Source organism: Suricata suricatta, chromosome 3, assembly GCF_006229205.1.
Source record: "Suricata suricatta isolate VVHF042 chromosome 3, meerkat_22Aug2017_6uvM2_HiC, whole genome shotgun sequence".
Taxonomy (NCBI): Eukaryota; Metazoa; Chordata; class Mammalia; order Carnivora; family Herpestidae; genus Suricata; species Suricata suricatta.
In genome coordinates this window covers 112854655-112880005 of record NC_043702.1, presented here as the reverse complement: position 1 = coordinate 112880005, position 25351 = coordinate 112854655, and the positions used below count along the sequence as shown (strand labels likewise).

Below are 25351 nucleotides of genomic sequence, written 5' to 3'. Positions count from 1 at the left end.
TGGCGCCGCCGCGCTGCGTGCGCGCGGTGCGGGCACATGTCTCGGGGGGAGGGGAGAGGCCCGAGGGCCCGGGGCGGGCGCGCTTTGGCGGCGCTGGGCCGCGGTATTGTGCAAGGAGCGCAAGGTCTTGGCGTGACGTCACTTCCGGCGGGAGGGGCCGGGCGGGGAGATCGGGGCGGAAGATCAGTACAATGCGGCCGCGGGGAACGCGGGTCTGGGGGGGAGGGGAGGGTGCGCCGGCCGCCCAGGCCCCTCCCCTCTTCCTGAACTCTCTTTGGGATACACGTGGGCTAGGGGTCTGTACCGCGCTAGCCTGCGGGAGCTTTGGCGAATCTTCGCGTAAGACTGGCAAAATTAGCGATGGCTTTGGACTGCGTCACCAGCTCCAGTCCAGTTCTGAGCTGGTTGTTCTTTGAGGTCGCGGTGGATTCGTCGGTTGAAAGCTCTCCCGAAAAAGAATGGGAAAGACGGGCTTTTGGCTCTTCCTTCGTGTCGCGGCTAGGCCCCTTACGCCGGGGTTGTTGTGTATTGTAGGAGACGGCAAAACAGAGCAGAAAGGCGGAGATAAAAAGAGAGGTGTGAAAAGACCTCGGGAAGATCATGGCCGTGGATATTTTGAGTACATTGAAGAGAACAAGTATAGCAGGTTAGAGGATGCCCGTCTAGTTTTCCTCCCTACCCGTTCGCTCTTGGGTAGGACGGGCTGAATCAGGAGACAATTCTGTCTTTCAGAGCCAAATCCCCCCAGCCACCTGTTGAAGAGGAAGATGAGCACTTCGATGACACAGTGGTTTGTCTTGATACTTGTAAGTGAAGCTGTTCTGTCCTCTACTCCCCTAGTGACTGGCGATTTGGGTTCGAGAGTGTTAGAAACCCCTAACGCAGTGCACTGAACGTAAACGAACAGAATGTAGCGTGAAGCGTTTCTTTTAAAATCAGGAAGGTGATGGCTTGTAGTCAGGTATTGATAGCTAAGTATTTTTAGTACAGTATTGGTTGTGTCGTATTGAGAATTTTCCAGGCTTCTGCAGTTTGGTTGTATACTTTTTTTTATATGACTCGAAAGTTCTCATCTGTAGGAATGTAAAATTAATGCTAGTTTTTTGAGTTAGCTAATGGAAACTTGTAAGACTATCTGTAACTTGTCCTTATAGGCTCCTACAATAATTTCCTTTTTTTGTTTTTTTTCGGGTAGAATTCTAGTAAGCGAGCTGTTTTGGGCTAAAATGTAATTGATGGCTTTTCCCATTAGCACGCAAGTGTATTCCCTATTCTAAAAGATTGTAATATTACTTTCTCAATAACTGCTCTTTTGTTCTCAATTCCAGTTCAGTAGCTGCTGCTCTAACATAAGTTGATTTCTTCCAAAGACCTGGGGCAGCAGCAGTGGGCTATCACGGGGCTACTAGCTTTCTTCAGCAGCGAATGGTGTCAATGGCAGCGCTGTAAATCCCGCTACTTTACCCAGTTGGGTTGCAATTGAGTATGAGAAGTATTGCAAACCTTTAGATGGGCCTTGGCTGTCACACGTGTGATTTTTTTTTTTTTTAAACAAAACCATTTTGTTTAATATTTGATCAGAGCGCAGAATCCTTTCACTTGGATAAAAAGACAAAGGGTAGAAATAACAGCTTGAAAAGTAAGGTGTGAACCTGCCCCGTAGAGCTAGGCAATTAAAGTTAAGTTTAAAGTTTTCCAATACGAGAAGAATTAATTTTAATTAGATTTGTGAGGATGTAAACGTTAACCCTGGATTTCTGATTAAATGTCCTTTATGAGCTGAGGGGGGGGTCTCTTAAAAGAGAACACGCACATGGGAAAGTAGTTGATTTGAGAGTTTTAAATACATTTCCAGTTGCTTAAATACAAACTAAGTGGGCATTGGCAAGGCTTTGAGGCAGTGATTCAAGAAGTAACCCTCCTGTCAAAGTAGGCTTTTAGTTCATTGGTTAGGAATATCAACGCCTTAATTTGCGAACTATGGTGGGGTACAAACAATTTGTTGGGTTAAAAATTCTTTCAGTGATCAGGAATTTTGAGAGCAAAGCTTATTTAAGGAGAATTCCAAACTCAGTTTTAATTTCCTTTCATCAATTAAGAACTGTTTAAGAAAACAGTGTTTTAACTTCACCTCTCAAGGGAGAACTCCCAAGAAAGTGCAAACTAACTGAGCCAGTGACCCAAAGGTAGCTAAGTTAAAGACCTTTTGGATTTGGGTAATCCGGGAAGTGGATAATCCTCCATTGTTATTGACTAACTGGCAAGCCTGGGGAAAAGGGACTTTTTAAGATGCGGTAATAACTAACGAGGTCAGACAACCAGGTTTGCATATGCAGGGTTCAGGCTGCCTTCCCACATTTTAGAGAGAACATCGGATCTAGAGCCCCTAGGGTTTTAAAATTACAAAGTGCAGGATCATCGGCTCATATTCCTGTATTTTAAAATATGTAGTCATGGCCCACCTTCAGTTTTATTGTGGCACGGGTAAATTCTCCCTGGTTCTGGCATACTTCACTTTGATTTCCTGCTATCCTCTACTGCTTGTCTCTAAATCAAGGTAAAGAGCAGAGCAGGTATGTATCCATGTCACGTTGTCTTGATTATTTTATATACTTAAAATACACGTGAAACCTTGCTGTTCTAGTTTTGCAGGCTGTTGATGCTTTAGTTCGTAATTTGGTGAGAGTGACTCGGTGTGGGGGTGGGGCTTAAACTGAAGGTCAGAACAGCAGCATGGTCCGTAGTAGCAGTGTCCGTGAAGCGTTAGGAAAGATGTAATCACTGGGCTTTGTCTACATAGCAGGTGTATTTATGTGGGATGTCGGAAGAAATAATATGGTATTTGATATAATTACAGATAATTGTGATCTACATTTTAAAATATCAAGAGACCGCCTCAGTGCTTCTTCCCTTACTATGGAGAGCTTTGCTTTTCTTTGGGCTGGAGGAAGGGCATCTTACGGTGTGTCAAAAGGCAAAGTCTGTTTTGAGATGAAGGTAAATGCAGTTTTGTGATTTTTTTTTTTTTCCCCCCTAAAGAAAAATTTTTTTAAAGCAAGTGAATTTCCAGGTGCTTGACTGCATTCGGTGTCTGGAGCTTCTTGTCTTTGAAGTTTCTGTGCCCTGAAAGAGGCTTGGAACACCTTTGATTTGTAACCATTAACCATATTTGTTACATCAGAATTTATGTTATTGAGCCAGCATGTTTTTATTTAGGGTGTTCCTTTTTTTTTTTTTTTAAATCAGGCACTTGAAAGGCCCACCAAGGGTTTAAAAATAACTGTTAGAAATTTCTGGTTTTGTTCCAGAGCAAAACATGCTGAGTGTACACTTTAATTGGTTTTGAGTCAGGAATATGTAATTTTTAAACATTAACTGCTCTTTTCAGTGTGATCCAACCAAGTACTTAACTTGAACCTTTTCAATTTCAAGTCATAAGTTCTTCTGTCAATTTGTAAAGTTCTGGTCAGGGGGAGATGGTGAGGGTAGAAGGCATATCTTTGTATTAGTAGCCAGAGAAGAATTAGCCCATGGCCTAGATGAAATAAGGTAGAGTTCAAGGATTTGTCTTCATTGTAATCTCATTTTATGATTTGACTTTCAGGTTACAGAGAAGATCCCAGTAAGGCATTTATATACAAAAGATATTGACATACATGAAGTTCGGATTGGCTGGTCACTGACCACAAGTGGAATGTTGCTTGGTAAAGTTTCCATTAGAGCGCTCTTCTCTTGAGTGTTTAGGGTCTGATTTCAGTAGTTAGATGAGAAAGTATTCTAACTCTCCTTCCTGTTCTTTAATCTATTTTGTTAGTATTTTCGAGATGAATGGTGTGAGCTTGTTTGTATAGTAGGGTGGTGGTTTTATGACCAGTGGTTAAAAAAAAACCCAAACCATTATCCTATGGTATGCAGTTTTTCAAACAGTCCTACAAGCTGTGTGGGTCTCATCAACTGTCTATATTTTAGATACAGTACAAATGGAAGAATGTTAGGTTTAGATACTCCTTCTCTTGCCCTCCATCCTGAATATTAAAATAGGTGCGTCATGGGACTGTTTCTGAATAATCGATTTCATGGAAGCTCATTGTTTTCTCAGGTGAAGAAGAATTTTCCTATGGGTATTCTCTTAAAGGAATAAAAACCTGCAACTGTGAGACTGAAGATTATGGAGAGAAATTTGATGAAAACGATGTGATTACGTGTTTTGCTGTAAGTCACATAAGTTTCTATACTTAAGTGAGGAGTTTGTTAGCTGGGGACTTTCTTGTAAGGTTTCTTAATGTGGCCTTAAGTACTCACCCATTTTGACTAAAAACTACTTAGCGTGAAGTGGCCCTGAAAAATCTAGCATATTTATTAAAGGCAGTATTGTTTCTGTTTCTAGATGTGTGTTTCATTGTTTATAACTATTATAAAGCTCTTAATGTTTAACCTAAATATGTTTTCCACAGAATAAGCTTCACTCTTTGAATTTTGAGGTTTTTTTTTAAAGTTTAAAGGAAGCAGGTTAAAACCGTTCCTTTTTCCTCATTTAACAGAACTTTGAAAGTGATGAAGTAGAACTCTCCTATGCAAAGAATGGGCAAGATCTTGGTGTTGCCTTCAAAATCAGTAAGGAAATTCTTGCTGGAAGGCCACTCTTCCCGCACGTTCTCTGCCACAACTGTGCAGTTGAGTTTAATTTTGGTCAGAAGGAAAAGCCATATTTTCCAATACCGGAAGATTACACTTTTATCCAGAATGTCCCCTTAGAGGATCGAGTTAGAGGACCAAAGGGGCCTGAAGAGAAGAAAGATTGTGAAGTAAGTGGATTTTTCTTGAAGCGTTTGAAGGTTACTTTTGTTTGGCAAGCATGACATTTGGAAGATCTAGATGATTGGCCTGTTTGATCTGCTTTGTGGCGCAGCTGTCGGCATCAGCCTGGCTGTGTTTTTCTTTGTGAAAGTTGTTTTCCAAAAACTCCCTTGTTTTTGGGCAGTGAAAATTTACATGATTTAAGCTGGGTTTTTGTGCACTTAAAATACTTCAGGCATTTTTAACTGGCTCTAAGTGAAACAACGCTTCTTCCCACGGTAGGTGGTGATGATGATTGGCTTGCCCGGGGCTGGGAAGACCACCTGGGTTACTAAACATGCGGCAGAAAATCCTGGTAAATACAACATTCTCGGAACAAACACCATAATGGATAAAATGATGGTAAGTAAAATGTTTGAGGGTGTGATCTCAGCATTTTAAAAAGTCTGAAAGGTATTCGGACTTTTTTGCCTGTTCTCTTTATCCATTTTGTTGGTGTTTTAGAGATAGGAGTTAGGCAGTCCATTGGTTACTTAAACTATAGAAGGCTGTAAAGTAAACTCCCTTTATCCAGTGGTGATGCTCTATTTCTTCTGTAAAACTTTTTGAACTATTAACATTCAGTAGCTAAACTAGAAGAGCAGAAGATAGTCCTATAGGATAAAGCAACCTTTTTTGTAGCAATGATAGGGAAATCCACGTCTGGTTTCCATGTGAATCTAAGCTGATTTTTTAAAAAAAAACTTAGATGAACCCAAGGGAGGGGAAGTAAAAATAGTACAAAAACAAGGAGGAGGACAAAAACAGACTCTTAAATATGGAGAACAAACAGGGTTGTGGGGGGGGTTGGGGGGGGGGGGCTAAATGGGTGAGAGGCATGAAGGAACCTACTCCCGAATTCATTGTTGCACCATATATGCTAACTCACTTGAATGTAAATTAAAAGAAAAATGTGGAGCCCTATCCCCAAGTTCAAAGGGACTGTTGACCTTGTAAACCAGGTGGCGGGCTTTAAGAAGCAGATGGCCGATACCGGCAAGCTGAACACGCTGCTGCAGAGGGCCCCGCAGTGTCTCGGGAAGTTCATTGAGATCGCTGCCCGCAAGAAGCGGCATTTCATTCTGGATCAGGTGAGCTGGAGCTCTGCGATTCACACAAGGAACTGATGACTGGTTTTGGCGTGGAGCTAACATTTGGGTTTATAAACTTTGTTTTGTTTTACAGACCAACGTGTCTGCTGCTGCCCAGAGGAGAAAAATGTGCCTGTTTGCAGGCTTCCAACGGAAAGCTGTTGTAGTTTGCCCAAAAGATGAAGACTATAAGCAGAGAACACAGAAGAAAGCTGAAGTAGAGGGGAAAGACCTACCAGAGCACGCAGTCCTCAAGATGAAAGGCATGGAATTTAATTCTATTATGTTAGGTCTGCCGTGATTGCGAGCTGTAAACTTAAATGTCTGCTGGTAATACGGTTTCGGAAGTTGCGTTAACTTTTTGTACAGGAGTGTGGTTTATTTCTGTTTTAGGGAAAAGGTTTGGACACCATGAGTAGGTGGCATAGTGTGATTTGAAAGAATTAAAGTCGCCTGAGTTGCAGGCTTCCGGGATTGCGCTAAGCTAATCTGACCTCACTCCTTGCAGGAAACTTCACGCTGCCAGAGGTGGCCGAGTGCTTCGATGAAATCACTTATGTTGAGCTGCAGAAGGAAGAGGCCCAGAAACTTTTGGAGCAATATAAGGAAGAAAGCAAAAAGGCTCTCCCGCCAGAAAAGAAGCAGAACACTGGCTCCAAGAAGAGCAATAAAAATAAGAGTGGCAAGAACCAGTTCAACAGGGGCGGTGGCCATAGAGGACGTGGCGGGTTCAACATGCGCGGCGGAAATTTCAGAGGGGGAGGTAAGTTTGCTTTGAGATTCCAACGAGGGACGTGATCATTTTGTTTAGTTTGGGGGCCTGTGCGGTGTTTAACTGAAGTTCACGTAGGATGTCTTGCCTCTCGTTGACTCTGCTGCTCTAGTAACTAAAGTCTTTTTGTGACGTGATCCTAAGTGCACCCAGTTGGGTGGTTAAACTAAACTTTGTACTTTTCTTTTACTTTTTCTTTCTTTTTTTTTTTTTTTTAAGATTTATTTATTTTGGAGGTTGTGTGTGCTTGTGGCAGGGGCAGAGATGGTGGGGGGTGGAGAGTCCCAAGGACTCTGTTGGCTCAGAGCCCGGCAGTGGGGCTGGATCCCGCGGACCTTGAGATGGGGGCCTGAGCTGAAATGGAGTTGGACACCTGACCAACTGAGCCAGGCAGGCGCCCCTGATGATTTTAGGAGTTACTTCCCTGTGTGACAGAGGGCCTGTAGGGAGGACTGGACTCCTGCGGGAAGGACCTGCGAGGTTCTCCTAAACCAAACTGTCTTGTCTTCAGCTCCTGGGAACCGCGGCGGCTACAGCAGGAGGGGCGGCGTGCCGCAGCGGGGTGGCGGCGGTGGCGGCGGCAGCGGTGGCATCGGATACCCGTACCCGCGCGGCCCCGTGTTCCCTGGCCGCGGTGGCTACTCCGGCAGGGGCGGCTACGGCAGGGGCGGCGTGCCAAGCAGAGGGAGCTACAACCAGGTGAGGGCCCGCGCCGCCAGGGGAAAGTCGTGCTTTGACCTCCCGGCCTCAGTGAGAACAGCAGGTCTGAGTTAGCAACGCAGGAAAACCAGAGATGGCATAACGGAGGGCCACTTAGTGTTCAGCGCCGCTGAGGAGGTCTGCAGTGAGTGGATTAAGCAGCCAGGGCGCCCAGGGTCGAACCGATACAGGCCTGTCCTGTGCCGTGGCCTCTCCTGGGTGCAGCCCTGTGGAGCTGTGCTCAGAGTTCTTAAGGACTTCCTTTCCCCCCTCCCCCCCCCCAGAACTTCAGAGGACGAGGAAACAATCGTGGCTACAAAAACCAATCTCAGGGCTACAACCAGTGGCAGCAGGGTGTAAGTAACCTCTTCTGTGCTACATACATTCACTGTGCTTTAAAAAGTTCATTGGAAGAGTCCGTGTCCCCACCTGTGCAGGGACTGGAGCGTTTAGAAGTGTTGCAGGGCAAGGTTTGAACATAGGTGGAGTTGGCTATAACTTACTGTTTTACTAAAGTAATATTCTTTACTACATAATGGTTCTTTTTTATCGTTAGCTTTAACTGTATGAACTAACCAAGTCCTGATGTGTTTTCTTTTGTAATGTGTTTATTGGTAATAATGGGATAATAATACTAACTCAATCTGGTTTGATAGAAATCAGAGGTATGACAGGTGTAAATTTGTTTCCAGCAATTACTCTGAATTAGATTGTCATTTCCTAAAAGCAGTTTGAGTGGCTTATTGATGTTTTTTCTTTAAAAAAAAAATTTTCTCTTACAGCAATTCTGGGGTCAGAAGCCATGGAGTCAGCATTATCACCAAGGATATTATTGAATACCCAAATAAAACGAACTGATACATATTTCTCCAAAACCTTCACAAGAAGTCGACTGTTTTCTTTAGTAGGCTAACTTTTTAAACATTCCACAAGAGGAAGTGCCTGCGGGTTCCTTTTTTAGAAGCTTTGTGGGTTGATTTTTTTTCTTTTCTTTTTTGTACATTTTTAATTGCAGTTTTAAAGTGAATCGTAAGAGAACCTCAGCATTGTGCACGATAAGAGAATGTGTCAGTATTTCAGGGTTCTACATTTTATCTGTAAAATGTGACTTTTTTTTTTTATCACAACAAAAGTAAAATGTTGCTTTGTACCTGGTGTCTTTTATTAAGAATTTACTCCCCCCATTTCTCACAGAGATAACAGTCGGGAGTCATTGTCACAATATAGTAGAAATGTTAGCAACCAGATTCATGGGAGGACCGCGCAGTCCTCGGGACTCGCCTGAGACTCTGTACTGCCCCTAGGACACTCCATCCTCTCGGGAGCGCCGCCTGGCGCGGGGTGGGGGGGCTTGCACCATAGTTCCTGACCGTAACTGGGTGGCCGTTTTTCTTTTTTCTTTGAAATAACAACGGAATTGGCACAATTGGGAACGAAGATAAAACTTGGAACCAAGAGAGAGAAGATGGAGTGTACGTAGAAGGGCTGTTCACAATGTAAAACTTTGGTTGCATTATTTGTGGAGGCTCAAACTTGTGAAGGTTAAATACCATAATTTTTCCATTTGTTCTGCATTTTGATTCTGAAAAGAAAGCTGGCTTTGCCCATTTCTTATTAAAAAAACTTGTTGTAAATCCAGTTGTCTAATGGGATCTATATGAAGTTAGCTCTGTCTGTATGCCCTTCTCCCACGAAATACTGTATCTCTAGTGTGCTTGTAGTGCCCTACTCCACCGCCTTTGTAAGCTAATGAAATTGTGAGTCACCCATTTATATCTTAATTTTTAATCATGTCAGTTCTTGAATGGGTATCTCCTTAGACTGCTGATTTCTTTTTCTTTCTAAAGAAAGTGGGTGGAGAAATTAATTTAGACGTTTGTTTGCAATAAAAAGAATTCATTTTACTCTCGTTTTGGGATTCTCGCCATCAAGGTTTAAAATCCCTTTATAAAACTCCCAAGAGGAGGAAATTTAAGTGTGCGCTCTCTGGACAGCTTATTCTGTACTCTGTACTTCAAACATTTAGGTTTTAAAAACTTAAATGTATACTGACAATTGACTAATTACGAAGTAAAGTTGAATCCTTCCTTCCCCTCCCCCCCAGACGACTTAACATTTAACGAGGGGAAAAGGTGCACTGGCTGGGAGAAGTTAACGCTGTTTACCATCTTTACTACGAAATGCTAACGGCTGTCCTCAAGTGAATATCTTAATACGCATATATCTGATACGTGAGACTCTGGGAACCGATGCTTTTAGAAGCCATCATGCAAGCCAGTCCTTGATTTCACGACCACACAACACTGCTAACTTAACTGTACTATGTGACCGCATTAGATCCCCTAATCGTAATTCTATTGGGTTTGCACAGAACACTTAATCTTCTAAAGGACCCTCACTGATGTGAAGTGAGGAATCAGGAGTCAAACTGTAGAACTAAAAACTTGACTTCAGTCTAGCTTTTGGTTGGCGTTTTAGGTTGCTTCGGGTAAGTTGAGGTTCATCTGTTACTTCCGTTGGCTTCGACTTTTGTTTTCAGCCCTCTTCAACCAGATTTTTCACCTCTTCATACTCGGAGGCATTCTGCTGCCAGCTGAGTGGGAGTGGAGATTTAGATGGTGGTGTAGGTTTAGGTTGATACATTTTGGGAATGGAGGCTAATCCTGGAATTAGTAGAGAATACTTAAAAGGACAAAGCGGCTTCAGGGGTTTTGGGTTTTTTTGGCAGTTAGCTTAGTGCTAGCATCTACTGGCATTAACTGTATTCTTTCCGTACATGTTACCATTACTAGGATTGTGTAAACCTACCCAGGGGAAAAAGAGGTTTCCACTTTGTTGCTCATCAGTGTTCTAGGTACTGCGGAACAATCTTGGATCTCCCTTCTAGTTTAAGACTGCTTACCGAGGAATTGATCCTCTAATTGTAATGGGGGGTGGGGGTGTAAGGGCCAAATAATACTGTTTAGTGGCCCAGAAAAGTTTGGGAAGACCAGTGGAAAAGAAAAACACTGTCCAGGAAGGTGTTAAAATTCCCAGCAGCAATCTCAAGATGAGAATTAAATAGCCTGGAAAGGAACAACCTTTGTGTTTAGGGGATTTGGAAGAGGGGATGGTAGGGAATAGCAAAGCATAGGGAGAACAAAGAAGAAATCCCACGTGGCAGAGTAAGATGTGTAAGGAGCAACTTGAGCACCGTTTGCCCCGACTCTAGCCCGTCTCTCCGTGGCAAGCAGAACCCAATAAACGAAAGAGCTAGTTGGGAACCAATGTCTCAACCCAACCGTGTTGAGACTGCTGTGGTTTTATGTGGTGTTTTCCCTAGAAAGTTCCCGTACGTGGTTCTGTCCTGAGTGAGGCATTGGGTCAGACTTAGTCAGGAAAGACATACATCACTGCGAGATAGGAATAGTTCCTATCTGGTAGAGCATTTGCTTTGTTGCTGGTAGGCTCTATCTTGTCACTCCTGTCTGGCCTTTGGCGGAGCGCTCTGGCTTGGACCTAGGAGGCCGGGACTAACTTGTGGCCCCTCGTGGCCAGACCGTAAAATGAAATCTTAGAATGAGGCACAAGTGAAGTCAATCTGACAAAAGGAAGCCTTATTAAATCCACAGAACCAGAAGCTCACACTTGCCCAGGATAGATTCTGTCCGAACATAAGGACCATGTCCTGAGCACTAACAACAAGGTATTCAAGCTTCCTAAAGACCACTTGCTTTGAAAAAGCACCTAAAACTTTTCCAGGAAAAGTAATCCTGAAGTACATTTCCACCTTCTGGAGAATTTACATTCATGGACATACTGTGTTCTGTACTTAATACTTGGCATCAGTTGTGGGAGTTGAATGACATCTTATTCTGTAAGCTTAATATAAATTGACTTCTTGTCCTAGGACTATTTGCATAATAGGTCCAGTTGCACAAATAAATATTCCCATAGCTTTTGAAGCTTGGGATAGACTGTAGTCACATGCGGAGAACTGATTCTATAGGAGTATATCTGGTACTTTCTTAAAAAACCGAAACCAGAATAAGCTACTCAGGCATAAACTGGGCTTCTACAGCCCATGTCTTAGTTCCTGGTATCAGACATCAATGTACATCTTAAAAACTTTTTAACGTTTCCCTTTGTACACGTAAGTATAAAATATTTTTATAGTGGGTGGATATAGCAGAATAATTCACCCCCCCCCAGAATATTCTTGAAATACTCTGGAAAGAGGAGTTCAATATTCTTTCTAAAGCCGTGTTTACCTATAATATTTAAAATGGTTCGAGTCCGAACTCTTGCCAGCCATGTTTCTGGGCTCTGAGAAACCATCCAGGAATGGTAGAGAGCAAGGATGGGGAGCTGTAGGGCCTTGGCACCAGAGAACGACGGTTACGCACAGGCAGACGTTAAAGGGGACACTACATTAGTACTTGGACTAACCCAGCTTTAGCTCGCCAGTTTGAGTTTATTAGTCACATTAAACCAGCCTCTTTGAATTTGAATGGTTAATTGCCTAAAGGTAACCTAAAACCGTAATGCCCTTCTGCTAGGTGGAGCCTTTTGTCTGGATTTAGGTTTGAATTTTCTCGGCCCTTCTTCATCCTCTATAGTAAAGCACGCGGGTCGTATGTGTAGCCAGGTTAGTGGTTGGGTTTTTATTGACGTCACTCTGATGCCAGTGTATTTTACCCTGGTGTCAGTACTGCAGGTGCATGTTAGACAAATTCTAAAACTCCTTTTTGCAGCTAACTCATGTTGAAGCGAGTGACCTTAAGTCTTAGGCTTTTTTTTTTAAATGAACTTTGTTATCTAAGGTAAACTCTTCAGAATTATTACAGAAGTAATCTAAAAGTGTGCTGATTGATACAGTATATATCCCTTGAGTGCGTTGGCGTAGATAAAAAGAAAAACCAGGACCCCCAAGTATCGTAATATTCCAAAGTTTAAATTCTGTATATGTGATATTGAAGAGTTGAAATAACCTACCTTAATAGCTAATGATTGTCTTGCTAAAAACATACACTACTTTATTTGGTTATGTTTGGCTGATTGCAACACGCATGCGGCTGGCGCCCCCAAAGGAGCACTTCAGATAGGTGGGAGATGGCCAGGAATGCACGTATAGTGAGGGACATACACGGTCACGTCCTAACCAGCTGACTTAAAATAACAGGTGATTGAGGACATCTAATTGGTTTGTCCAAGGAACTTCGTCTATGAGGGTCAGTAGATTTTAACTACCATATTCATCATGTTAACCAGTATCATTTAAATACTTTTATAAATCACCTGTGTATTTTGTGAAGTTAGGTTATTCTGTCATGTGGAAAGCTGAAGAACTACAGGTTTTTGGCATCACGGAGCTCCTGGGGCATGGGATTGGGAGTGTAGAGCAGTTACATTTGTAGGGGAACCAATACAGAGAGCCGATAAGCTTGCACACCAACAATCACTGCTTGGTTAGGGAGTTATTGGGACAAGGACCTTAACTGTGTGTTTTAAGTTTGTACTTACTTTATTATTGCCCAGGAATATTACAGTTTTTTTCTCCCTTTTCATGCCAGGATTCAACATACACTTGCATCTTGACAAGGAACAGGGGTTTTGCTTTTAAACAAAGCTGGATGTGTGGGTATGAGAAACAATATTCCATAGTCGAAAAAACGATGAGGTAAAAACAGCCTAGGTAAATAGAGAACATGTCTTTTGGGGAAGATTCATCACTTCCGCATTGGCCGCACTGTTAACAATTGCATTGCTGTCCCAGCGTTCTCCGGTGCGTGGCTGCCCCATCTGCATGGGCCAGAGAGCTCACCTAATGAATAAACACGGAGCTGTTGATGGCATGCTTTTCTCTGCCATTCCTTTAACAGTCCATGAGCTCACAGGAATCACCTTAGTGCAGTGAAATAATCTGCAGTAGCCAAGCGCCTGAGAAGCATACTCAACAAATTAGGGTCAGCAAAAAAATTAAAAGGCCAAGAACAGCAAGATGGGACGGAAGCGCTTTGAGGTATTAAGGCATCCAGAGAGGTGAGGGAAAATCAGAACTTTAGAAGAATGAGTGGGTTTTATTAAAATGACAACTAACGATACATTTTTTAGGTAGCTCTTAATAGAAGGTATCTTTACATTTCCGTTGTCTAGTTGAAGGGAGTGGGAGCGTCATGGTCAGATACAACGAAAGGTTCCAGCTTAATATATCTATTTGTTTAAGAAATAATAAAGCAAAAAAAATTGCTGATTGAAATTTCATCTCCTTTTCCTTAGTCTTTCCATGTGAATGTGCTGTGTGGAAGAGTAAGAGGGCCCAACTAATGTGTTCCAGTGATTCCAATAGGTATTCCGGATTCATTGCTGCTCGTACATTTCATACTTGTTCTATTGGGCTTCCAGGATCATCTTGGTTAGAACTCCTTTACTTCAAACTAGGGGATGGGGAGACCTTGGTAACCCTGATTGGCTAGATTCTAGAAACTGGAAAACCAGATTTTCTCCTGTCCTTCACATCCCCAAAGTGTGACCTATTGGGGAGTCCTCACATAGGTTTAAGACGTGTATGCAAACAGAGCCGAGTCCTTAAAAGGTTAGATCCTTCGTTCAAATTCCTTCTGTTGTAAATTTTTTGGAAGACGTTCATTTTCATACACTCACTTGTAGAATTTACCAAAAATACTTTAATGTAGAAAACCGTCCAGATACCTATGTTTTTGTTTTCCCCAGATCTTTCTGTATCTGTGCTTAATGCACAAAATGCTTTGCTCTTCGTTAGTTCATAAACACTTTGAAAATAGATGGAGATCCTTTTGGATAATGAGCTAGGACTCTGTATCAAGATGGGAGCATCAAATCAACTAGGAAGTAAAGTTAAATTGTGCAAACAAGGAATAAACAGTGCGAGCTCTCTGGGGGTGCCGGCCCAGTGCGTGTAATTTCTCATTGCCTTGAAGTCCTTTAAAGGCTTGATAAGAAGCTTATAGGGAATATATTGAGTTGAAATGTAGCTCAATGAAATAGAGCCTCCACTGTGTTCCCTAAAAATCTAATGGCTCCTGAAAGAGCAGACTGCTTGCTCTGTTTCAGACTAAAAAGTAAAAATCTGATTTTGTTCACTGGAGGAAGAAAATCATTATAGCAAGAAAAACATTTGTTTCAGAAATAAGCTTTGAATTCAAATAGCAAAGCATTGCTTTCTTAGGACTTGGCCTCACAGTCCAAAGGGAAGAAACCTTTCTGTGGAAACTGCTCCATTAAAAAACTAGTCTATACAGGTGGTTTAGTTGGTTTTCTAAGGGGAGGCCAAACAGTAGGTTATTATAGCACATGGAACTTAACGGAAGTTCTTCCTAGGAAAGTGGAACAGGTACTGTTGGTTGTTTAAACAAACAAACAAACAAAAAAACCCAGAAGGCTGGTTTTGTCAAAATAGAAATGCTTGGGAAACATCTTTATTCTAGCAAATGAGTAAGGCAAGCGTAGTTGTTGAAGACTCCTACTTGCTACAGTCTAGTGCTCACGGTTCAAGCTCCAACATGTAATACCTTGAGAAAGACCTTTGTAATAAGCTTTGTCTCTAAAGCTTCCAATTTTAAGAGAAAAAAGATGGACCTTCCTGCCTAAAACTGGCCGTGGGAGACGCCAGCATCTGGGTGGTAGTGGATATTGGTATATCATGTTGTCCCGAGTGGATGGTCACTGGGCCGTATTTTAAGATGCTTCCAAAAACTATTCTCGAGGACCATTAAAAATCAGAATTCTAGCACTTGCTTTATTTTTTCTACGCATTAAGACTTTGTTTACCCAAACTGTAGTACGTATATTAACGTGACTTTTAAAGGGGTGCCTTGACCCCCATCCACTACAGATTTTTATCTAGGAATAGAAGGATTCAAACCCCATTTGATCCCTAGCTCTTTGCTGAAAAGTGCGTAAACAGGAGTCCTGAATTTATTATGTAGACCTCCTCGCATTATGTAATCGAAGCAAAGGGAAGCCAGCGATGGAGTATAGAGGTACGTAGACTAAAAAGATGCTTGCAAACCAAATAATGGTACTAGGAATAGTTAAAGTTTTTTGTTGACAAACTTGGTCATTATAAATCACAAGTCCAGAGAAAAGCTTCTAGTTAATTTTCAATTCCCTGAGGTCCTTTTAACTGTGATGGAAAAACTAAGTAGTCGAGGGAGGGGTGAGGGAAGGGGGGAAATGCATAGAGCAACTAGAAAGACTTAACTAAGCATTAGAGATAAGTCCCAAAACGTTTTTAAAACTACTAATAACCACAATTCTATTTCAATCAGCTATTTAGCTGGTATCTACTGCTAGATCACCTAGTGTGAAGTTTTGGAATTAATGGAACAGTGAAAGCTGCAGTGCACCTGGAGGCCCCCCTCAGGCACGGAAGGTAGGTTACTCTTCCTTTTCCAGTCTGTCCCATGGTGAGTGCCTGGGTGAACGGGGACCTGGGCTTGGTGTACAGTTTGACACATGGGGACTGTCTCTTGCCAAGCAAGAGGGTTTAGAACATAAAGAGGAAAGCTGGCAGGAGTTCTGGCCGAGAAACTTGGCTCTACCTGTAGCCCTAGCCTGTGACCAGAACGGGAAAGCTTGAGCAGAGGCCTGAGTTCGGGTCACTGTGGCTGGAGGTGCGCTGGAGACGGGCCTGGCACAGGGTCACCCCCCCCCCCCGCCCCCCAGGAGCCTGAGGTTGGGTGGCAGAGTGTGAGCGGTGGGGTCAGAGCTAGAAGTGGGACATGGAGATCTGGTGACCTGCAGCCCATGGGATAAGGGCCTGGAGTGGGTTCTCTGGGTGTGATTTATAACCTCTTCATAACTGAGGAAGAAAATAGAGGGTGTTAACAATCACGTAAACATTCCTAGTTGATACTTCAAAAGTGATCCAAGTAAGTGTGTGCCAACTTTGTTTTTCTCCAATTTGTGCAGGAACTCTGCTGTGAAAACGAATGAACCTTGTTATTCGTGAAGGTCTTGGAAATGGTGTGCCCGCTGAGAGGTTTCTTACTCAGGGTAAGACGGAATCATAGAATGGGAGAGTGAGGGGATTTAGGTAACGCAATCCCATTGCCCCCGCCTGTAAACTGAAGCTGAAAACGGGAGTGGCCGCGTGCTAAGGTCAGGTTTGACGGGTGCTCCTGGGTGCCCCCCACTCCTGCAGATACAGTGCTCCCTCTTATAATGTGAGGGACTGATCACTTTGAATTACATAGACTGGATTCAGTGTTGACTTGTGTCTGTAGTGGACAGACAGAAACCGCATTTTCCTTTTAACAACCTTTCCTAATTAGCATTCATGTCCTGCATTTATGTGGTGGCCACGAGAGGATGGAATATCCTTAGGATGTGAGCTGGATGGTGGCATCTGGCAAACCACGCAGCCTGTGCGCCCTGCCCCTTGGGGGACGGCCACAGGGAAGGCAGGTATGGGGGGGGATGTTCTCGCTCGTGTACTGAACCAACCATGCGCTCCCCACTTACTTATGAGAAGTGGGACACAACAGAATAAAGTTTCAGGGTGTCTTTGCTCTGTTTCTCTAGCTCACCATGATAATCAAGTTCTAGGACCACTAATACCAGAATCCTGTCTGCTGGTCTGTTTTCCTATTTATCGTTTCTTAACCAGGAAGCACCCCTCGCTTGTATTCTCTTACTCAAAAGATTTTCTTGAAAAGTCATGTTGATATTCTATTGCTTTGAAAAGGGCGTTTTTTTTCTGAATGAATAAATGCTGTGTACTTGGCTGGTTGGGTACCTTGTTTTTTTGCCTTTTTAAATGGCGGCTGATTGAGTTGTAAATGACTTATTTATTTTAATGTAATAATATGTGTGTGATCCTGTCGTTTGCACCAAACAAATTCTACAAATAGTTTTGTGCGTACCATGTGTGTACTTAAATTCCATTTAAAAACTACTGCGTACTTCCAGAAAAATTTAAAGGATTTAAAAACAATCTTCCCTTGTGGAGAGTTCCTACCTGTTGTAAGAAATCGAACACTAGGGTCAGGTAGTGAGTGTGTTTTTAAAGAGCAATTCGTAAAATTGTAAAATCGTTAGTGTTAAGTCTTACAATAGTACTTAACTAGAAACCAGAAAGTATTTTCTCATTTTTAGCAGGGTACACTCATGCAATTGTTAACTTGTTTTTAAGGCAGGTTTTAAAACCCAACTGGGAAGCATCTATTCCTTGAAATGCCATTTCTTGCTACAAAGAAACTCTTTCCTAAGTGTGTGAGGCCGCAAGTGTGATTCTGCCCCGCTGGCTGATTAGGAGCGGGAATAAGTGTGTGTGTGTTCGTACAAGTGTAGGAAAGAGAGACTACGATGGACACATACTTTTATTTACTTGATTGAAAGCCACGGCACGTACAGGGCTTACTAGCGTGGGCCCCAGGGACTTGTAGCTGGGTTTTCTGTGCCCGAGGTCACCCCACTGCTGCCACTGCCATTGGCTGGTTTTCTTTGAGGATCAAGGTGGGTACTTTCATACAGAATCTTATTTTTAATTCCTTCTCTGGCCATTCTTTCCTGGATTCTTAGCTTTGCGTAATTATACCTACAATGGAACCTTGTAAGAAAAGAACATGAGTTAAGTCTTTCTCCATAGAAAGTTCTAGAAACAGGTTTGAAATCTGTAGTGACAAAACTCAAGATGCCTTATCCCAAGACTAAAAATACAACTGTTCTAGTTTGGAGTACTATTTGGGGGGTACTTTGATGTCAAAGAATACCTATGAGCACATTATTACTGTTACAGCATGCTTTACACAAAATGAGGACTTTCAGGACCTTTAGCTTCGTTTTACTTGTAGAACCTCATTATCTATGATGTATTCTGGGTCCTCTGTGTATGGCTCCTCCTCCCTCAAGAAAACACACCAAATTCATGCATTATACCATAGTTGAGATTGATGCCATAAGCAGGAAGCGTGCATGGAAAAGATTGAGGGCTTCCTAAAGTAGAAACCGAACTTAGTGTTGATGGAATGTTCTGTGTCCCTCTGATGAATGGGATGAAATGTGTCTACAGACATATTTAAAATAAGATAAAGGTGTTCAGCACTCCTGTTTTGTGCGGCACATTTCCATGAAGAAATCGTTTTTCAAAATAAACCCTGAGGGGTTTTGGGGGGGGTCTCCTAGTGGGAGATCACTCAGGAAGAGATGTGCTGAACTCCGATAAACAGTTCCGATCACTTAAGTACACATACCAGCATCCTAAGGTCACCAAGATAAATCCTCCTACTCCAACATCACATGATCTTCTAATCCGGCCTGTCAAAAAGCATAACCATTGTAATTAAACATTACATATCAGTCCATCTAGAAAATATTCGTCGTACATATATGGAAACAGGCGATACTCACTAGTGAACAAAAAATGTCCGAGGCCCACCACCACAGAGCCTAGTGAGCCGTATAACACTGAGTCTCGTGCACAGGGGATGTTCTCGACGTCTAAAATTCCTAGGAGCTTAAAGGTCTAGGATAACAGAAAAGAACCTGGATTGAGCAAAATCTTTTACTTCTGGGTGGCTTGGCAAAGATTAAACTAGGAGATGTGTTACGTGACAACTGTGAATACACTCACCATCTTTGGTCACTGGGCTTTGGCCTACAATCTGAATCTTTAAATGGGACACCTTGAGAATCTGACCAGAAAACCCCATTACAACAGGACAATGTAAACACTAAACGAATTAAAGTATGGTGTTAACACTACAGTCTGTTAATTGGCTGGTTTGGAAATGAGAGCATCTGTTATTCTGTGACCTCGAAACATCTATGAAACTACCTGGGAATTTGGTTATCACTGAAATGAAAAAGCAATAATACTTTGCTTCCCATACTTTGGGAAGCATAGAATGGTAAAAGTAAAATTATTCTTAACTGTGCTTGCTTGTAAGAGTCTAGTGCTATTTGTTTTAACTTCAACAGTGACTTCAGATTTTACTGGTATTAGGTGAACATCAATTTTGTTCATACAAGTAACTTCATGTGCAGATAAATGCACCATCTCCTGGTCTGTATTTGATTCTTTGTAGACAGTGTGTGGTAACCACACCAAGGGGGAGGGCCAAGCGTGACTGGGAAAGCTAGAAAAACTTAGAAGTGAGTTTCCCAGCTTTGCCACTAACTTCTGTAACCTGTAGGATCTATGTGTATTTTTTAATGTCTGTGGCCTTCGATCTGTAATGAAAGGCATTGGGCTAGGTGATGATTTAAGCTTCTTCAAGTGCTAAGATGAACCTTACATTCTTTTCCTACAGTCTTCATGGATGTATGGACTTGGGCTTCATGTTTAAAAAACATACTGCCCAGCTTAGTCTCACACGCTTAGTGAACTGGTTTCAGGGTTTGAGGAGGGCAAGGCGTGACTTTTTTAACTTGCTTCACTGTGACATGCTCATGTAAGGACTTAATAAGACGGTTTCCTAAAACTTGTAAATGGAAGTTTTCAGTTACAGAGCTTTGAAAAAAGGAAGCAGATTTGTCCATTTAAAGGTTTCAATTATGGGGGTACCTGGGTGGCTCAGTCTGTTGAGTTTCCCGGCTTTGTTTGGTTCAGGTCGTGATGTCACAGTCTGATGAGTTTGAGCCCCACATCAGGCTGTGTCTGTCTGCTGTCAGCTCTGAAGCTGTCAGTGCAGAGCCCACTTCAGATCCTCTGTCCCCACTCTCTGCCCCTCCCCCACTCACCCTCTCTCAAACACAAAGAAAAGAAAGGTTTCAATTGTGGGACACCTGGGGTGTCTCACTTAAGTGTCTGGCCCAATTTCAGCTTGGGTCATGATCCCAGGGTCATGGATGGGGCCCTGCATCTATCCCTGCACAGACAGCACGGAGCCTGCTTGCAATTCTCCCCTCCCCCAATGTGTGCGTGCACACGCACGCTCCCTTAGTAAATATTTTAACAAGTTTCAATGAATAATTTGTAAACAGCATAGTGTGAGGCAGGATTCTGGAGGAGGAGGGAAAAGGGCAGTAAATTGCAAGTCAGATTAAATGCTGAATTAAGATCTTGTTTGTATTTTCTCCTGTGTTTGCTGCTTTGGCTCAAGATGCTGCCAGGAAAGAAGTGTGATTTGGTTCATAATAAAGCTAAAATTATGTCTCTTGATTATTCTATTCCATTTTTTTCTCCCTGTTCCTCAATCCAAACAACCCCCCCCACCCCCATTGCTGGGTGGACATGGCAAGCACTCGTTAATGTTACCAACTTTAATTGTAGAAGCTCTCCATCTTCCTACATCCCTGTGTTTTCAAAGAAGTTTGGAGGATTTAATTCTGCTTCTGGGCAGAAAAAACTCAGAGTGTTATCAGCTAAAAAGGCCAATTGGAATGGGAGGACAGTCCCGGTTGGTGGGGAGGGTGGGAGCCGCTGTGCAGACCAGCCCATTTCTCCAGGCCTTAGAAGCAAGTGAGACCAGGACGTTCTGCCACAGGGTAGGAAGTCATGATGCCCTGCACATTTGGGCAGGGCTGTCCTAAGAATAAAAGGGATGATCAGGTTGGCAAATGCACACCTCACTCTCTGTATGGCTTTTTCATGTGGATTCCCTTCCGTGACAAAGTCCTGCTGGGATTCTAGGATACACCAGAATCTGAAGACAAACATTTCTGGGGCACTTAGACAAAGTGCTACTAACCTCAGTTCTTTGCAAAGTAAAATATCCTTGCCAGTACCTGAAATAGTGCTCCTTAAATCAGGAAACTTAACCTTTTTCAGTTGAGACATTTTCAAATCTGCCCTTCCGATTCTGGGATGAGCCACAGGGATCTAGGTTTAGAAAATTTCAGGGTTTCCCTTTCCCACGAATCTGTCAGATTGGGGAAAGCTTTTAGAGACTGGTTAGAAAAGTAAACGTTAAAAAGGAAGGTGATGAAAAAATAATCATATTTTAAAAGACCCCTTAAAAGTTCCATTTATTTTATAAAATGGAACCTTCTAGAAAACCAACGTGGATATAGACCAAGGATGCTGCTGCCAAACATTCCACACTATATTTATCAGCACTACATCCAACAAAACTGGCTTGTGTTCGTAGTGCTGAAGTTAAAAAACCAATGCTAGGGGCGCCCGGGTGGCTCAGTTGGTTAAGCTCCGACTTCGGCTCAGGTCAGATCTCACGTTCGTGGTTCGAGCCCCGTGTCAGGCTCTGTGCTGACAGCTAGCTCACAGCCTGGATGGAGCCTGCTTCCCGTTCTGTGTCTCCTCTCTCTACCCCTCCCCCTCTCATGCTCTGTCTCTCTATCAAAAATAAAACATTAAAAAAAATTAAAAAAAAACCAATGCTAATTAATGTGGTAATTAAGAGCGGGGAGGAGGGTGGGGGTTCTTTATATCCCTTCCCACAACCTCTCAATGTGAGGAGACCTTGGAGCCACGGGCTGTGACTGCCTGACACCCAGAGCTTGTCCCTTGCACTCACTATCCTTTAACCCTTTTGTTTTTCCATAAATGATACGGGGAGACATTTCCCAAAGGTCACATGTCTAGAGACAAAGTGCCAAGTACAGAATTCTGTATCTGCGATTTGTGTCAAAACTGGGTAAGAGCCTAATCTTCCCTTCACTAGTGGAGAATTCTCAGCTTCCTGGGAAAATTGGAGCTTAGACTACTGATTACTTAAAAGCAAGTATAGGAAAAGTAATGAAAAACCAGTCTTAAGCATATATAACACTTTTAGAAAGCACACTGAATTATGAGGTTCAGAGATGTAAATTAAAAGGTTTAAGCCGTTAAGTTCCTTTTGAAGTACTATTTATGATGTACAAGCATTTCACATTTTTATTCCCTACGTAGTCTGCAAAGGTAGTTTAACCTCTGCATTAACGAATTTATTAAGCCCTTAAGCTAAGGAAAGTCTACTTGTGTAGACTAAAATGTTTAAGATTAAAAAAAAAATCTTATGCTTAACACAGCGCTCAAACCTAGGACCCCAAGATCAAGGGTTTGCATCCTCTGTCTGAACCGGCCAGGTGCCCCATAAAAATTTTAAGCTTAGGTTTGAAAAAGTAGCTTTTCCAAATCTTGATGGAATTAAGGGATGCTCAGAAGAGATTTCTAAGCCAGAACACTAGTTCTGGCTTAGAAATTGAGTCAGAGGCACCCCATTTCCCACTGTCACATGTCTCTGCATCAAGTGCCCAGACTTTCTTCCCGTGGCACCGGATGAAATGGGTCTCTTCCTATTTAAAACCAGTCCTAACTGCAGTGGATTCCTCCTGACCACTCAAAAATGGTGCGAATATGAAGTTCCCCCTTCATTCGCACCATTATTTTTCCTTTCCTGTCTAGAAACATAAGCAAAACCCCTCCTCTTGACACCTCTTTCCTCAGCAAGCTGCCTACAGTACAGTCCCATTTTCCTGCTCCCTTTCCTTTAGCTCACTTCCAAGAGCATTCATCCCTACACTGCACTCTGAGCAGCCTGTGTGATACACATTGTAAAACCCACTGTACTCCCATCAGCGCACCTGGCACAGACCCTCATTTGTTTTCCATTTTCTTCCCTGCCTTCAAATGGGCCAATGCCTCCTGGTTTTCTACCTGGCAGGCCATCCCTGGCAGTTCTGCTCCAGGGCCTACCTCCCATGGCCCCTTGTGTTGAAGCACCGCCATTCCCCACTCCCAAATGTAGGCTTTTGATTAAATGCCGTTTGCATGATGGGGACTCCTGTATTTGTAATTCCACCTAACCTCAGGCAAGCGGGCTCTATTCATCTGTCTAGCGAAAGGAGTATTTCCAAATTAGAATTCCTTTTCACGCATCACTCCTTAACCAATCTGCAGACCAGAAACCTAGGAGCCACCATCCTTGATTCCTTCACCAAACCACGTCCAGTGTTATTGGCGAGCCTGGGACGTGCCTGAACCAAACACATCCGGAACCAAATTCACCTCTGCTGCTGCTATTGTTAGGCTATCATCATCCTCTGAAAATTCTCCATGCCTTACTACTGCTGTGAGGGCCCCCAGTCTCTGGTCCTTGGGTACACTGGCCGTCCCTCGGACAAGTCCTTGGCACTCACCGCCTTTCTCCTGGATCTTTTGCATGGTTGGCTCAGTAGATGAAATTAGGATTTTTCCCTTTTGATTCCTGCAGTATAATGTTCCACAAGGAGCATTTTGCCTGTTTTGATCAAGGCTGTATCTTTAACACCAAGTTTGGTGCCTAATACTCAGTAGGACCTCTGTAAATGCTTTTTGAATGGATTAATAAGTTCAGAATTTACCGTGTTTCCTGGAGAGCAGAGAATGGGAGCAGGGTTAGTCCTATCGGCTTGGTCAACTCCCAGTTTTACCTTAGGTTTGCTGATGCAAACCTAGTAATCCCTATATTATACTGTAATGATCCCTGAATATTTAAGAAAAACTGCAGGCTTCCTTCTCTGACATCACCCTATGACTAATTCAGTCATAGTTTATGTTACATAAATTTTGTAATCTCTTTGGTGAGCTTTGATACTAGTGTTTCAGAAGGAGGCTTTTTTTTCCCTTCCAACCTTGCCACACAAATCTGTTAGTGTTCAGTTTTGGGGCTTGTACTTAGCCTTTTCCCCAACTACAGTATCTTCTTTTACTAATGATGGACAAATTAAATAGGTCAATAGTATTTTTTTTCATTATTTTTAAAATTTTCAGTGGCTAAACCCTACTTAGGACCCTTAAATGATAGGTATTTCTTGTCAGAGTTAACAATCAGATACAAGCCCTATTTAAGATGCCAGTGTTTACAGTTATGGCACCTCCTGAAATAAACCCCTTTTAAATAGGGGTACCTTTGTATACTTAATATACATTAAATATATCCCAAATAGTATAGGAGGCATTAAAAAACAAAAGGCACTGACAGATATGTTTTGTTATTAAATATAGAAATAATTTGTTCATCAACATGAACGCTTGTTCATATGAACCATCCGATGCCCTACCTGGGCCAGATTTAAAGGGAAAAGTCCCCAAAGAAGCAGTTATTGAATAAGTAGTAAAATTTCCATGCTGAGCAGACACTATCCTAAAACCGTGGATTATACGACCATTCTGGTACACTGTGGGGTCCTGAATAAATATTTATTCATTACTGATCCAAAGTTTACTATAGAAAAAACTTTTTCTTCCATTTTCTGAACGTTATTCGCTCAGCCCTGAAGATATAAATCGGCTTCGCTGAAGGAGCCCAAGAGGAAGCCGACATAAATGAACTGCCAGTACCACGAGGGCTGTAATGATGTAGCCAAGTGGAAGGTGCGGGGAGATGGGGACAGAGGCCTTCCCGTCCGCTTTGGGGAGTCAGGAGGCCCTTCGAGAGAAACAGCCCTCCTTTTCCTAGGCCCCCAGTGCAACTGGAAGGGAGAGGAATCCCACACCGGCTGCACAATTAGGGGCTACGTGAGGGCGCTGTATTACATGCCGAGGAATTCGGCTTTCATCCTGCAAGCAAGGGGCTGCAGCGACTGCAGCTCACGCCGCGGCGAAACGGTGCAGTATGCAGGTGAGCGCACGCGAACGGGAAAAGCCGGTCTTCACCCGCGCTCCTCCAGCCGTGCACGGGAGTTCGCGGGAACAGAACCAAGTTTCCATCCCTCAGCGCTCCGCGGTCCCCGCCTGTCGTGCTCATAAGTACACGACATTAGAGACCAGGCACCGGTCCTCGGGGGACGCGGAAACGCTCTTCACCGCGACCAGCACATGGCGGCGCAGGGTCACGGTCACTGCTGGTGCCGCACGGTCCCCTCCGCCCCCGAGTCCCTGCCACTTTCGTCAGGGCACTGCGGCAAGAAATGTCGGGGCGGGGACGGTAACAGCCCGGAACCCGTGTCCCGGCGGGCGCATCCCCAGTTCCCCACCGCCGGCCCCCGCGCCCCTTTACCTTCCCCTTGGCGGGCTCGCCGGGCTGCGGCGCTGCGGCCATGGACTCCGGAGGGCGCCTGCGGCCCCGCCCCG

At 43.3% G+C, this 25351-nt stretch overlaps 2 protein-coding genes and 1 long non-coding RNA gene across 5 annotated transcripts in view; 2 read left to right on the top strand and 1 right to left on the bottom strand.

The window, feature by feature from the left end:
- Window positions 1–214: 214 nt before the first annotated feature.
- On the top strand, window positions 215–17143 carry HNRNPU (heterogeneous nuclear ribonucleoprotein U). 3 transcript variants are annotated; one of them, XM_029934856.1, is made up of 15 exons: window positions 215–646; window positions 733–806; window positions 2858–2997; window positions 3605–3704; window positions 4100–4212; window positions 4542–4805; window positions 5080–5199; window positions 5799–5927; window positions 6022–6190; window positions 6436–6690; window positions 7211–7398; window positions 7683–7754; window positions 8181–13726; window positions 15687–15790; window positions 16330–17143. In XM_029934856.1, the coding sequence occupies exons 1-13, from the start codon at window positions 459–461 to the stop codon at window positions 8232–8234; spliced, it is 1866 nt and encodes a 621-aa protein (XP_029790716.1). In that variant the 5' UTR covers window positions 215–458; the 3' UTR covers window positions 8235–13726; window positions 15687–15790; window positions 16330–17143. The 3 variants fall into 3 exon arrangements, with proteins under 3 accessions (XP_029790716.1, XP_029790717.1, XP_029790715.1); XM_029934857.1 differs by having other exon boundaries at window positions 8181–15790; window positions 16330–16413; window positions 16692–17143; XM_029934855.1 differs by having other exon boundaries at window positions 8181–15790.
- Window positions 17144–17720: 577 nt separating this feature from the next.
- LOC115287981 (cytochrome c oxidase assembly protein COX20, mitochondrial) lies at window positions 17721–25345 on the bottom strand. Its single transcript, XM_029934858.1, has 4 exons — window positions 25278–25345; window positions 18769–18883; window positions 18612–18675; window positions 17721–17968 (listed from the first exon to the last, which is right to left on the bottom strand). The coding sequence occupies exons 1-4, from the start codon at window positions 25317–25319 to the stop codon at window positions 17779–17781; spliced, it is 411 nt and encodes a 136-aa protein (XP_029790718.1). The 5' UTR covers window positions 25320–25345; the 3' UTR covers window positions 17721–17778.
- LOC115287982 overlaps window positions 24610–25351 on the top strand; it is a 35320-nt gene continuing 34578 nt past the window's right edge. The window contains exon 1 of the long non-coding RNA XR_003906754.1: window positions 24610–24899. This is a non-coding gene — a long non-coding RNA (uncharacterized LOC115287982). The remainder of the gene's footprint in view (window positions 24900–25351) is intronic.